The sequence below is a fragment of the Polyodon spathula genome, unplaced genomic scaffold (genome assembly GCF_017654505.1).
Source record: "Polyodon spathula isolate WHYD16114869_AA unplaced genomic scaffold, ASM1765450v1 scaffolds_2253, whole genome shotgun sequence".
In the NCBI taxonomy this organism is placed as follows: Eukaryota; Metazoa; Chordata; class Actinopteri; order Acipenseriformes; family Polyodontidae; genus Polyodon; species Polyodon spathula.
In genome coordinates, this window is record NW_024473727.1 from 2279 (window position 1) to 16650 (window position 14372).

The 14372-nt window shown below is 38.4% G+C and overlaps 1 protein-coding gene across 1 annotated transcript; it reads right to left on the bottom strand.

The window, feature by feature from the left end:
- Nucleotides 1-3433: 3433 nt before the first annotated feature.
- On the bottom strand, nt 3434-11820 carry LOC121310567 (intercellular adhesion molecule 1-like). The gene is made up of 10 exons (XM_041243653.1): nt 11547-11820; nt 10081-10268; nt 9397-9742; nt 8352-8624; nt 7763-8077; nt 7043-7315; nt 6401-6673; nt 5697-5936; nt 4964-5230; nt 3434-4281 (listed from the first exon to the last, which is right to left on the bottom strand). The coding sequence occupies exons 1-10, from the start codon at nt 11599-11601 to the stop codon at nt 4079-4081; spliced, it is 2433 nt and encodes an 810-aa protein (XP_041099587.1). The 5' UTR covers nt 11602-11820; the 3' UTR covers nt 3434-4078.
- Between the last annotated feature and the right edge of the window lie 2552 nt (nt 11821-14372).

Genomic DNA, 14372 nt, shown 5'->3' on the forward strand with positions numbered 1-14372 from the left:
AAAATACATTAGCACTGCATAGTATCTTGAACTACAAAATGATATAGAAGTCTACCGGAAGCCATAATAGTTAGTACAGTATTTCATATTAGATTTCAATCTGTCACCTTGTTTCAATTTGAGTAAGTTTTTTTTCGTTAGCTACATGGACAGTACAAAGCATAATGTAATTCAGTATATTAACGGAACATTATGCAGCAGCTTTCCTTTGACTTATGGTTTGCGCCACAACGAGAAAACTTCTTTAGGGGGGGGGGGGGGGGGGTTGTGTGCAACACTTGTGAGCAGAGCTTGTCGGCTTTTCGTGACAGCCGCACCCTTTGAGGTTTCATTTCAGTCACTGTTTCAATTTCCTGCATAAAATATTGTTCTCGTTGCCTTTTGTTTGGTTTTTTCTCAAAAAGAGGCTTGTCTTCAGGCAATGTAAAACTAAAACACGCACACGCCATGTGAAAAAAAGGCCACGGCTTCTAAATGTACTAAAAGAAGGTTACTTGAGGTTTTTTGGGGGGTGTTTCTGGGTCTAAGTCTTATGTCTTCATTTACAAAGATGCACAACTTCCAAACACAACACCAGGGATGGAAATAAAGCTCCTATTTCAGAACAGTTTCACGTTTCCCAGGTTTTTTTTAATACAAGCTTGATTAGCCACTGTGTGTAGGTAACAAGCTCAGATGTGACTTATTAAACTCATAGTAAAACCAGGAATGGATCAAACCGCTACGACAACAGATAGACATCTGTATAACAAGTAGGGATGGAATACAAATTCTGTTAAGGTCAAGTTGTTACTCTATCAAGCAGAAGATAATAAAATAATAATAATAATAAAAACAAAAACTATTGTTAATCATGATTGTTCATTATCTCTGCCTGTTTAATGCTTGTTTGTTTAGCTGGTACACCCTGATATTTTTAATGTACGGTAACAGAAAAACTATGATTATAAAACACACCTAAAATCTAAAATGTAAACGTTATATAACTTACCTTCTGCACAGAGAACCAGAACTCCTAAGACAATCAACGATCCAAATTCCATTTTGTGTTTGCTTAAAGCTATACAGTATATGTAAATACATACGGTATGTATATATATATATATATATATATAGCTATTCAATGAGTGCTTTACAGTGCAGCAGGTGCAGGAGTGAGTGTTTTTTGTCACTGCCTTGCTCAATTTCACATGGAACGTATTTCTGTTCTTTAAAACAACTACAACAGGAAGAGCTGGACAACAAGTTTTATCAGGGTCTTACGTTGTTAAAAAAAAAAAAAAACAACAAAAAAAAAAAAAAAAAAGTCACAACAAAGTTATTAATCTGAACAAAAACACATTGGAAAGGTGAAAAAAACGCCAGGTTATCAAAAGTGCCCAGCCGTTTATAGTGGAGATAAAGTGGGGAGTCACCCAACGGTTTCATGAATACCTCCACTTTTCACATTCAATGGATAGGTATAGTGTGTGCGTGTGCATGTGTGTGCATATAATTCATCCCCTAGTCTCTGTAAGTTGCTTTGGATAAAAGTGTCTGCTAAACTACGCACATGATAAAACAGTGATTAATAAGTAATAAGCCATATATAATAATTAATTCACCTGATTATATATAATAATAATTGATTAATACATTAAGTATGTTGTAATTAGTCATCCAAATAACATTATTAACAGCAGGTTTCATTCGACTCTATGAAGCAAAATTTGTCAAATCTATGGGGTCATGGAAAACCTTTGGCCAGAGCTGTATGATAAAAGTTCAAAACAGTCAGACAGATAGACAGACTCATAATCAGTGTACAAGGAGCTAACGAGAAGCATACAAACTGAGGATGTCGAAGATACTGTGAATTGTATGCATTCGCTTTAAAATTCTCTTTGGTTGTTCTCTTAGATTAAGTCTCTGTAATGCTGGTAACAGAGGACACTGCAAGCAGAGATGTGCCCTCCTTAGCGGTTTAATCTCACACTTCCTGTCATTTTAATTACTCACGCAAACAACACGTTCTTTAATCAACCTTTATACAGATCATTTCAGCAGCTTTAAAAAAATTGCAGTACACTGGCATCAAAATTGCATAAAAAATGTTATGTGCATATCAAGCAGAATTGTAAAATTCAATTACAATTTGTTTTTCTTAAAAGAACCCTGAAAAAACCTTTTTTTTATTCAGCAGTCAAGTCCTTTGATGTTAAACATTCGATAACATTGAAGTCATTTGCAATCCCTTCAAAAAAAAAAAAAAAAAAAAAAAACAGCCAGCACACTATACTGTGCGCTCAACGGAATGAAACAAAGCAAACTCAGATTCGGTGCATTTCTGTTTCAGACAGACTTATTGTACTGGTTTGTTTACTGGAGTTTATTTTAATGATCTAAATGATGGCCAATCTTAATACCGCCGCTCTTTAACTCTGTGTTAATCCAGTTGGGGCTTACTGCTAGCGTATGCAGTTGGAGACCAAAAACCCCCCCAAAAAACCTCAAGTAAGTGCCTTTCAGTACATTTAGAAGGTGTGGTGTGAACATGTTTTATTTTTAAATTGAGTTAGATGAAACCACAACAGGGTGCGTCCTTCATTAAGAGCCTACAGCTCTGGCCAGAAGTGTTCCATCACCTTATAGAATTAACTAGCTTCATAGAGTCGAATGAAACCTGCTGAATAATTTTAACATAGATGAATTACAGACCCGCTTTGTAGTCGTCCAGATACTTAATGAAAAAACTGGCAAATGTTGTGGAAACCACTATCCAGTAACACCACTTCATGCAATAAAAACACAGAGCAGATAAGAGAATCAGGGTAATACATTTTAGCAGGCGGTATTGAGATTGTTAAAACAGACACCGTTGTTCCGCAAAAAAAAGTGAACTGGTACACCAAGCGACCAGCAGAGCCTCAATCTCTCTTAATAATAGGGCTGCCACAGTGTCTGTGTGTCTTTGTCAGTTTACACTGCAGAACAATTACAGGCAGTTAACCCCACATCCTGTCTTGAAACTATTGCTCCATTTATGTACGCGGCAAAGGAGCAAGGATTCCAGAACATATTATTATTAGTTTGTCATCTAGCAGACACTTTTATTCAAAGAGATTTGCAGAGACTAGGGGGTGAACTATGCATCCACAAATGCTGCTGCAGAGTCACTTTCCACAAACATCTTGTTGTGTTGGCCGTCCGGAGCACGCAAGTTCCCCGGAGCAACAAGGACGGAGCACAAGGAGGTTCAGTGACTCGCTCAGGGTTCTCACACACAGTGAGTCAGTGGTTATGAACCGGGGATCTCCTGGGTATCCATTATAAGTGATTACAAACAACAGCACAAGAAAAAAAAAACAATGGCAAAAGTGTATAATAACTGTGTTGCAAATGCAAACCAGCTCCATACTATTGGGGAGAGAGACATATAAAAACAGGCAGACCTGAAAAGACAGGCAGGCAGACTGTATCCGTTATAAGAGATTACGGCAGGCAGTGGGAAAAAATATCACAGTAGCATTATTTAGATCCCAATAAAAACACATGCAGTTAAGAGCAGGAATTCGTAGCAGTGTTCCCTCGCTATTTCGTGATTCTGTAAAAGGATTGTTTAAGAAACCGTTGATGACATCACAAAGAGGAGCCTGCTCTGGAATTCTATTGGGTCCTTGCCAATGCTGATACTGCACATGAGCAGAAGCGAGTATAAATACAAGGGCTCTTTTCCAGACAAGGCTTTGTTTTTATGCTTGGGTTCAAACCTGTCGCTCTGCAAGGTAAATAAATCCCTCTGAGCGAGCAAACATGAGGACATGTGCCTGTCTTCATGAAGAAGCAAACACAAGCTCCACATGCCTTCTGTCTTTCACTGTAGTAGAGCATCGCCCCAGAGCATGACCTTAGCACTGCACTTGCAAGCCAGAGGTCCAGGGATCACTGACAGCAATGCGGCTCCTTCATAAAGTCAAGCATGTTTGGAAGTTTGATGTAGGCAGTTAATTCTTTAATTATACATACTGTGCTTGGCTGGGTTTGTGAGAGTTTGGGAGAACGGTAGGCAGGTGGATGACAAACGTCCTTTTCGGTGGGTTCATATTGGTGTTAAGGGTATTTCTTCAGCCCCCTTTCCATTATGTCCCATGCTGCCATTTGCACTTGAAGGTTTCCCTGCTTTGAGGCTGTACTCTCCTGTTTTATGGCGTTTGTAGTACATACGGTACAGGACAATTATTAATATTAGAATAAGAAGAACAAATAGTGCTGCAACTCCTGCTATTAATGGAAGGAGGTAATCTGTGAAGGAAATAAAAAATGAATTGTAAGCAGAACACATATTTCATTCCACTCTACGAATGTGCTTGTTTTTTTTGCTTGCGTGAGGGTGTTGGCTAATTTAAGACCTTTTTGTTTCCAAGCACATTTTGTTTTCAGTGTTTCTGTTTCCCTCTGAACTCTCCTAAGTATTCTCTTGTTAAAATACTGCAATACATTATTTCACATTCAGAGCAGAAACGCGTGTGCTGCCAAATACTCAAGACATCATCTGTAATCTAGATTTCTCTTATTTTGTGTCTTTTCTATGGTTCTGCCATTAGCCCAGGACTTTCCTGGAATTGATACTTTGAATAATGATCCTGTTTAAACAGAATACATAAACAAATCAATCATGCACTGCCATCGTCCTAGTTCCTCGCTCTAATGCTCTCACCCTAACTGGCGATACTAAAACTGGAGTAATCAAAGATTATGTTGTTTTTACAAACATTCATGTTTTTACTTTACAGTTATACAGATTATCAGTATTTTAGATATTGTTAAGACTATGAAGCTCACAGAAATACAGACTTAAATTAGGTGACAATCTTTTCTTTTAGGTAAAGTTGCAAGTTAAAATAAAATAAGTGTTGCAGATGGATGTGTGGAGATTGGTAGATGAAGTAGGAAGCCTCCAATTGCATTAAATGGTTTACATTACCTATGACTATAACTGTAACTTTCCTTGTGGAATTTCCATGTATGTTCCAAGCATGGCATTCATAAACACCCTCATTGCTAGAGGAGACTCCTGTGATAGTCAAAGTGGACACATTATCCCTCGTCGTGGTGTTCACATTATCAGCTTCAGGGTGTTTCCACGTGTATGTAGGGGATGGGATAGCTTCAGCAGTGCAGTTAAAAACAACGCTGTCCCCTTTCACAACAGGCACACTTTCTTCTGCAGGGTTTATTACACTGGGCTCATCTGAAAGGAAGAACCGGATTAAGAAAGGTGCTATAATAATTCATTCATATTCGCTCTTTGAAGGGACACTGTGTATAGCGCACATTTTCACAATACTTGTGAATACATTTTGCACTTTTTCTCGGGGGTGGGGGGGTGGGGTGGGGTTATACTACTATAGAATCAACCAGTTCCCATGGAAACACTTCCCAATACTTTCTTCCAAAAAGTGGGGTTGTCATTAATACAATATAATGATCACGTTCAGCCCTACAAAAACATGCTTAAGCATTTTTCACATTAACCTTTAGGATGTCCCAACAAGCACTCTCATCTTGAGAAGAAGAACTGGCCTCATTGCTCCCCTCCCCTCTCCTCGACCCTTTCCACTGGGAAGACTCCCTCAAGGGTGGTGTTCAGTCAGCTGTAAGAGTCTTGCTCATGCCATGCCTACGGGATACACTTTCCAGTATTAGCTTAGACTTACACCCCACAGTGACTGTCACAGTCGCAGTTGCAGATCCCAATTTGTTCACAGTTTTAAGCTGGTAGACTCCTCCATCTCCTCTCATCAGTATTTTGGATGAATCAAACTCTTTGCTATCCTTTAACCACACAGTTTTCGGGGGAGGATTTCCCTCAGCTTCACAGTCAAAGTGGCTGCTGAGTTTTTCTCCTTCTTTCAAATCTTTACTGGCAGGGAAACGTGTTTTTATCGTGGGAGGATCTGTAGTTTTTGGAAATAAGAAACAAAAGATACATTTGCAAGTTAAATATGCAATGTCATTTTTTTTTTATAATAAAAGCTTATTTTTAGAGATTCATATAAAGACCCTATCATGATCTCTCTCTATTAGGATGAGTTATTCAGTAATACAAGCATCTGTCATTTATTGACTGAATGAAATAGAGGGACTCCCCTGAATGGCCCCTTTGTTATACTGCATGTATAATTGTACCATGTCAAGTTTCATATCTAGGGATCTATTTTATAATGCATAAATGTTTTAGCAGAGCAACTTCTCAAACTCCATAGAGTTCACACAAACTGTTTTAAAATTTCTAACAATGTCAATAAAAAACCGTGACTGAAGGGGATATTATAAACCTCAGAACTTTCACCTGTGCATTGGAAAGCTTGAACAACAACACACACACACACATGCAAACAATGGCATACTGTATACTTACACAAAACACTCAAGGTGGCACTTTGGTTTTTCTTAACAGATGCAGCAGCTAAATTCAGCTCAGTCTCACAAGTAATCACTTTTCCGTTGAGCTCTTTCTCAGCTTTAAACACGTACTGTGCGGGTGCACTATTGTGAGATTCATTTACAGGAAAACCGTTGAGGAGCAGCCTTTGGGTTGCAGTTTCTGGGACTGAGCCATTCACACTGCATGTAACAATCCCTGTATGATTTACTAGTACAGCCTCAGTGTGAACGGTGGGCTCTGGTAGCACTGCAACAAGACACACATGTTAGTGCAGTACACCATTTCAGAATCTCTTCATCTGGTCCTCTAGCAGTGGCATAGCTACAGAATTATACCAGGCTGGAATACAGGAGGAAGACTGACTCTTCATAGTTTACAGACAGATTTGTAAACTGGAGCCAGTTACAGGGGGTTAGGTTCTCGCTAGCCATTTGCTCAACAAGTCATGTTTAAAAGTGTTCTTACAGTGTGTTTTGCCCTTTAAACATATCACCAATTTTGCCAATTGTTCGACATGTTTGTAAGCTTGAGAAATAATGACTTACAAATTGGTGAGTTTATTTTGTATAAAAGAGCACAGAGATGTAAAAATACTGGGACAATGTTTTTACTTACCGTAGCCTTGAATAGTTTTATTTGTGCTTTTAGACAAAGATCTGAGAGACACATGACATTCAATCATTGCAGGTTCAGCAGAATCCAGAGTAAAACTTTCTTCAACATACACATTGTCCATGTTGGAGCGCTCTGTGTGAATTTTATTATTTATCAGCAGCTTTGCTTGGACTTCTTCAGCTGGGAAGGCATTTTTAAGCTCGCATCTCACTGTAGATGTCTGGTTGACTTCTACATTTTCTGATACAGTAAGGATTGGTTGCTCTTCAAAATCTACAATACAAGAAACAGACCTGAACATCCAGTTAAAATATACCATACTGCTAATGTACTATTGCCTTTGAGATGTGTGTACAATCCCTGGGTTTCATGACATGCACAATGAGAACAATCACAAAGAACAACAAGAGCACGCGGTCAGTGTTGTGGCACTCGGTGTCGTTTTAGATCTGGGGTTGCCCGTGTTAGAGCCGGGCTGTTCATAGCTGACCTTTGTCTTGCACCAGGTATGGCCACACTGTTACTGGCAGGGGAATGAGAAGACTGCAAGAGCACTGTGTAAGCTTGCCTTTAACAGGGGACAATGGGGTTAGTTAGATCAATGGCAGCAATGAAAGACTTTCAGTTCATTTACAAACTGACTGGTTAGGTCACAGACCTTGATTAGCACTAGACATGGAAACTATATCACAAACAGGGAAAGAGTTTCTAAAGACTTACCAATTGGAAGCATTCTGAACGGGAGAGATGAATTTTGTATTGGTTCTCCTGGTCCCAATTGAAGCTCTGCCACACAAGTGTACTCGGATCCATTGTCTGCTCTGGTCGGTGTTACTGGAAAGGGGACGCTTGCATTCACCGGAAACCGTGTGGAGTCATGAGTAAAGCTTCTATTCCCAAGCTCTTCATCTCCCTTATACAGCTTCACACTGAGATATCTGGCAGGAGCCACATCTAGGACCTGGCACGTTATATTAGATTCTACACCGATCTTCATAAACTCAGGAGCGATGAGGGAGACGCTTTCTGGAAACTCTGCAAATGAACAATAAACAGTGTAAACCCAGTTAAGTTTGCTGTGTGCAGCAATATGAGTCAGAGTTAATATTTTTTTTTTTATAATGAATAAGAAAAGTAATTGATAAACTGAAAACTCATTATTTTAATAATAAGCTACAATGTTTTGATCTATGCCTTTTTTTCAGATAGCATGGTAGAAATAGTTAGGTATACTATCTTGACATGACCCATTTAATGTCAACTGCACTTACATGGTAAATGTCAAATTAATGTTATGAAAGTCTCTTACTGTAAATGACCAAATCCAGTTTTTCCACACACTGACGGGGTTCACTCCTGCAGTTTATATAGCATTTTGGCTCTGCATCCCAAACAGTGAGGCTGCTGACATTCCAAACTGCTGTTGCACTATTCAGTTTATTCACAGGGTTAACAGAAGCCTCCCAGCCAGCCCCCAATACATCTTCTCGTGTTGTGGAGCAGTTGACAGTCACTGGGTCTCCAAATCTCACCACGACTCTAGAGGGGTCGATATTCACATCACAGCCAGCAGAAGCAGCTCCTAAAAGAGATAAATTATTGTTATTTTACACTGTAGCTTCCAAGGAACATTGTTAACTAATCATAGACTTAGTATTATTAATGCAAAACTACTGTATTCTTGACAAAAGAATTGTAATACATCACACAGACCCTCACAGATATTCTTTGATATTTTTCTACCTTCTAATAATTCTCTAAAAACCCACTGTTGTCATCTCTTCTTTTGCTGCTTCTTATTGATAGCTATTTCATGGCACAGGTATACAGGATTGCCAAGACTCACCCGTTGGAGTTACTGTGTATGGGAGAGATTACATATTTAGTTATTTTTCTCCTAGTCCAGCACTCATGTCATAGCAGGAGGAAATAGTCCCTAAACATGACTGTCTACGGGACCCTTAGCTTTAACTGATGCTTCGATTTGCTGCTTTGAGATGATTGTTGCTGGTGTGTTTTAACTCATTCGTTGATTATTGACTGCCATTGGTTTTAATGTTGACAACCTCGTTGTAATATTTACTGATTGATGAATCTCCTTGATGCCTCACTCCTCATGCAGCTAACTGCCTATTAACAAATGCTTTCCTTCTGATGACAGCTGTTGTGTAAAGAGAAATTCACAATCTAATGAAAAACATTGTATGTCTTCTAGCTTCTTTATAATAGTTTTCTTGCATGGCGTTTATTAGCCAATTGTCCAATACTTGATTAGAAAATTGGTTGCTGATTGCCCTTGCCTGAAGGACACGGAAACTATATTACAAACAGGGAAAGAGTTTCTAAAGACTTACCAATTGGAAGCATTCTGAAAGGGAGAGATGAATTTTGTATTGGTTCTCCTGGTCCCAATTGAAGCTCTGCCACACAAGTGTACTCGGATCCATTGTCTGCTCTGGTCGGTGTTACTGGAAAGGGGACACTTGCATTCACAGGAAACCGTGTGGAGTCATGAGTAAAGCTTCTATTCCCAAGCTCTTCATCTCCCTTATACAGCTTCACACTGAGATATCTGGCAGGAGCCACATCTAGGACCTGGCACGTTATATTAGATTCTACACCGATCTTCATAAACTCAGGAGCGATGAGGGAGACGCTTTCTGGGTACTCTGCAAATAAACATAAACAATATTGTTTTTGCTACAGGCTGATACTAAAATCCTCAGATCAGTGTGCTGTATAGAAATATACCAAACACACAAAGATAATGCAGATTAAATGCAAACGCTGCCCTTACAGAAAAGTTTGAAAAATAACACTGCGATGCTATCCTGAAGAAACCCTGTCAGAACCATGTGCAGATCCCAGCAATGCAACGCCATGAACTTGGGACACACTGTCTACTGCACAGAGATGCTGATACTGTAGGGGCACGTTAAAATATCAACGGTGTACGGGTTTGTCAAATAGAACGGGGGGGTTATTTTTTACTGCGAGACGTATAGGTTTGTCATCCGAACAGGGAGTGCATCCCAAACAGTGAGGCTGCTGACATTCCAAACTGCTGTTGCACTATTCAGTTTATTCACAGGGTTAACAGAAGCCTCCCAGCCAGCCCCCATTACATCTTCTCGTGTTGTGGAGCAGTTGACAGTCACTGGGTCTCCAAATCTCACCACGACTCTAGAGGGGTCAATATTCACATCACAGCCAGCAGAAGCAGCTCCTAAAAGAGATAATAATCATCCCAATACTTTTTATTTTCAAAGCAATACAGGTAAATTACTGATTTAATAAAAATCATTGTTTCATTCATTAAAACAGGTGCAATACAGTTTTTTTTAAGTGTCTGTGTATGTATGTGTAATACAGTGGTTTGCAGAAGTGCTCAACCCCCTGCAAAGTAACTGAATGAATACTTACTGAGCGCTAACTACACATAAGCACAAACTCTCAGTTATTTACTATGTGATTGACTGATGTTGTTATTTAATTATTTGACCTCAAATGTATATGAATAGTATTGGTTAATTTATCTAACACAGTTGGGAAAACTATTTATATAAATACTTTTACCTTAACACCACCCCTTGGTGGCATAGTTTTGGTTGACAGAGGTCAACGGTTATTTAAAATCATAGGTATACACTTCATGTCGATGTGAATACATAAATAATTATTGAAAAATGTTTCTAATTTCACTTTGTAATTTTTGTATTCCAGCATGTTCTGAATTATGTAAATTCAGTAGTTAGTGGTAAAAAGTGTCTTCACATGAAGACAGATTACAACTGTATCTCTTATGGGGTCATTCCTGTATCTGTATGTAGCACCATAATATGGGACCTGAAACTTTACTTGGGTTGGTTATGGGGAAACTGTTTTCTGCCAATGGTGTACCTTTTACATTTATCATGTTCTGAATTCTGTAAACTGTTTGACAATAATATTGTTCAAGTTCTAAGCTTTTAAGTGGTCTGTGGTTTTACGGTCATTCGATACAATGGTTATGACTTACGACTCTTAAAAAGAAGCGTGAATTTTCTATATATTAAAAAAAAAAAAAAAAAAAAAAAAAAAATGACTCAGACTTACAGCATAGCGGTTTAAACCCGGCCTTGAAAGGGTTTACCACCTTAAAAATACAGTAAACGAACCGTGCTGTTTAGAAATGAACCGATGAACTATTTCATGAACGGCACCTCATAATAAAAACCCATATGCGGGAACGCCAACGCTATTTTCTATTTTTGCATTGCTAGCCTAATAAGTACATAAAACACATGTCCACAATGCAGCGTGATCATTATTATAACCATACACTTGTTTGTTTTTTATTTTTATATTTTCAACTGTAAACACAAATGTTTAGCAATACAACTTAATCTTATACAAGAGATGTTAAACACGGTTAATAATACTGGTACCAGAGTCCATCGAAATATGATATCACCAATTAAACGTCTTGTAAAAATCTAAATTCAAACCAATAAAGGGAACTTACTTTCTGAGTTAAATAACAGAAGTCCTACACAAACCAGCAGCGTTGCAGGCTCCATTAGTTCTAGTAAGGTGTTATAAATAAATACTCCGTTACAGTGCAATCCTACAAATTCAACCTTTCTGCGTCTTGAAACCGAAAGTTAATAAAATGACATGCGCAATGGCAATCATTCCTAAGGAACGTGATTCAATGCCCTCTATTGCTTTGTGTATGTATGTATATATGTATGTATGTGTTTATGTATTTATTCGTTTATTTTGTCTTTTGGAATAATACATGCCAGTTCTACCCGAGCCTTAATTAACTCCCTTCTGTGGACACAGTACAGGACTAGACTGTTGAATCAGAGGCGTTTGATAAAGCGCTGTAAATGTACAGTATAAGATTCCTGACTTGTGTTGTGATGTTTGAAAACATGGGCAAATAATCGTTTAAAATAATCTAACTTTATCAACCTTTGGGTTTATAACGTTATTCTGGCCAAGAGAAAAATTATTACACTTTTCACTGTTAAAGTCACATACAAAAGGATTTTAGTTATTTTGCATCAATGCAACATTATATTATTAACAGGGGGCGCAGCTGAGCTTGGGGTTCAACTGATTCGTCTTTAAAGTGCAGCACGTGTTGTATGATGAGGATGTTTAAGGTCCAGGGCACAGTTTTAATTGCATGGTGTTTACTTAGTCTGCTGCAGGAATTTGTTTCACCAGAATGTGCAGCTGATACTGTATGTAACATCACTTTGTAAGTACTGCCACAGGAGGGCGCTGTTATCAAAGGCAAGTTTAAATGGTGGCTGAAGAAAAGTAATTGTTCCTTATTTAAACTATAAAGCTGCAGTTAAGAATTTGGTGGTGTCCGTCCTGACTGCTTCTTTGCCATCATTTTACAAGAAACACATCTTCATATAACTTCTAGAAAAGTATTTTGCAATATAAAATGCTCAAATCTCTGCGCTCCCTCAATAGCATCCAATAATTCCCTAATTTGGTTAGATCACAGTTTGGCAGACATGCTGACAGTAAATTGTACAAGTCCTATATTTTCCCTCATAAGGGCCCTTCATTAATTCAATGTTTTCAATATAGAAGAAAAAGACGGAGAAATAACGAGAGAGTCGTGTTTTTTGTGGATTAGCTGCAAGGGGAGATGGCTTGTACAAGCAGGTCAGCTAAAACCCACTAGAGACAGATAGATAGAGCACACAAACATTGGACATTTGTGTTGAGACATACATTCTGAACCACTGACCCAATGCTTTTGTAGTAAGAGAGTTGCCTTGTGCGATGGTCTTTTTCACATAAACCTAGGCAATGTATATTTATTACAGGCATTCCCAACAGAACTTTTAGTAACAAAATGAACTCTTCTGTAATGCTGGTAACAGAGGACACTGCAAGCAGAGATGTGCTCTCCTTAGCGGTTTAATCTCACACTTCCTGTCATTTTAATTACTCACGCAAACAACACGTTCTTTAATCAACCTTTATACAGATCATTTCAGCAGCTTTAAAAAAATTGCAGTACACTGGCATCAAAATTGCATAAAAAATGTTATGTGCATATCAAGCAGAATTGTAAAATTCAATTACAATTTGTTTTTCTTAAAAGAACCCTGAAAAAACCTTTTTTTTATTCAGCAGTCAAGTCCTTTGATGTTAAACATTCGATAACATTGAAGTCATTTGAAACCCTTCAAAAAAAAAAAAAAAAAATAACACCACACACTATACTGTCGCGCTCAACGAATGAACAAGAAACTCCATTCTGGGGGTCGGTGCATTTCTGTTTCAGACAGACTTATTGTACTGGTTTGTTTACTGGAGTTTATTTTAATGATCTAAATGATGGCCAATCTTAATACCGCCGCTCTTTAACTCTGTGTTAATCCAGTTGGGGCTTACTGCTAGCGTATGCAGTTGGAGACCAAAAACCCCCCCAAAAAACCTCAAGTAAGTGCCTTTCAGTACATTTAGAAGGTGTGGTGTGAACATGTTTTATTTTTAAATTGAGTTAGATGAAACCACAACAGGGTGCGTCCTTCATTAAGAGCCTACAGCTCTGGCCAGAAGTGTTCCATCACCTTATAGAATTAACTAGCTTCATAGAGTCGAATGAAACCTGCCGAATAATGTTAACATATTGAATTACAGACCCGCTTTGTAGTCGTCCAGATACTTAATGAAAAAACTGGCAAATGTTGTGGAAACCACTATCCAGTAACACCACTTCATGCAATAAAAACACAGAGCAGATAAGAGAATCAGGGTAATACATTTTAGCAGGCGGTATTGAGATTGTTAAAACAGACACCGTTGTTCCGCAAAAAAAAGTGAACTGGTACACCAAGCGACCAGCAGAGCCTCAATCTCTCTTAATAATAGGGCTGCCACAGTGTCTGTGTGTCTTTGTCAGTTTACACTGCAGAACAATTACAGGCAGTTAACCCCACATCCTGTCTTGAAACTATTGCTCCATTTATGTACGCGGCAAAGGAGCAAGGATTCCAGAACATATTATTATTAGTTTGTCATCTAGCAGACACTTTTATTCAAAGAGATTTGCAGAGACTAGGGGGTGAACTATGAATCAACAACTGCTGCTGCAGAATCACTTACAACAGGACCTTGGTTTTACATCTCATCCAAATGACGGAGCACAAGGAGGTTAAGAGACTTGCTCAGGGTCTCACACACAGTGTAGTCAGTGGTTATGAACCTTGGGGAGCTCCTGTGGTATCCATTTATAGTGATTACAAACAACAGCACAATAAAAAAAAAAAACAATGGCAAAAGTGTATAATAACTGTGTTGCAAATGCAAA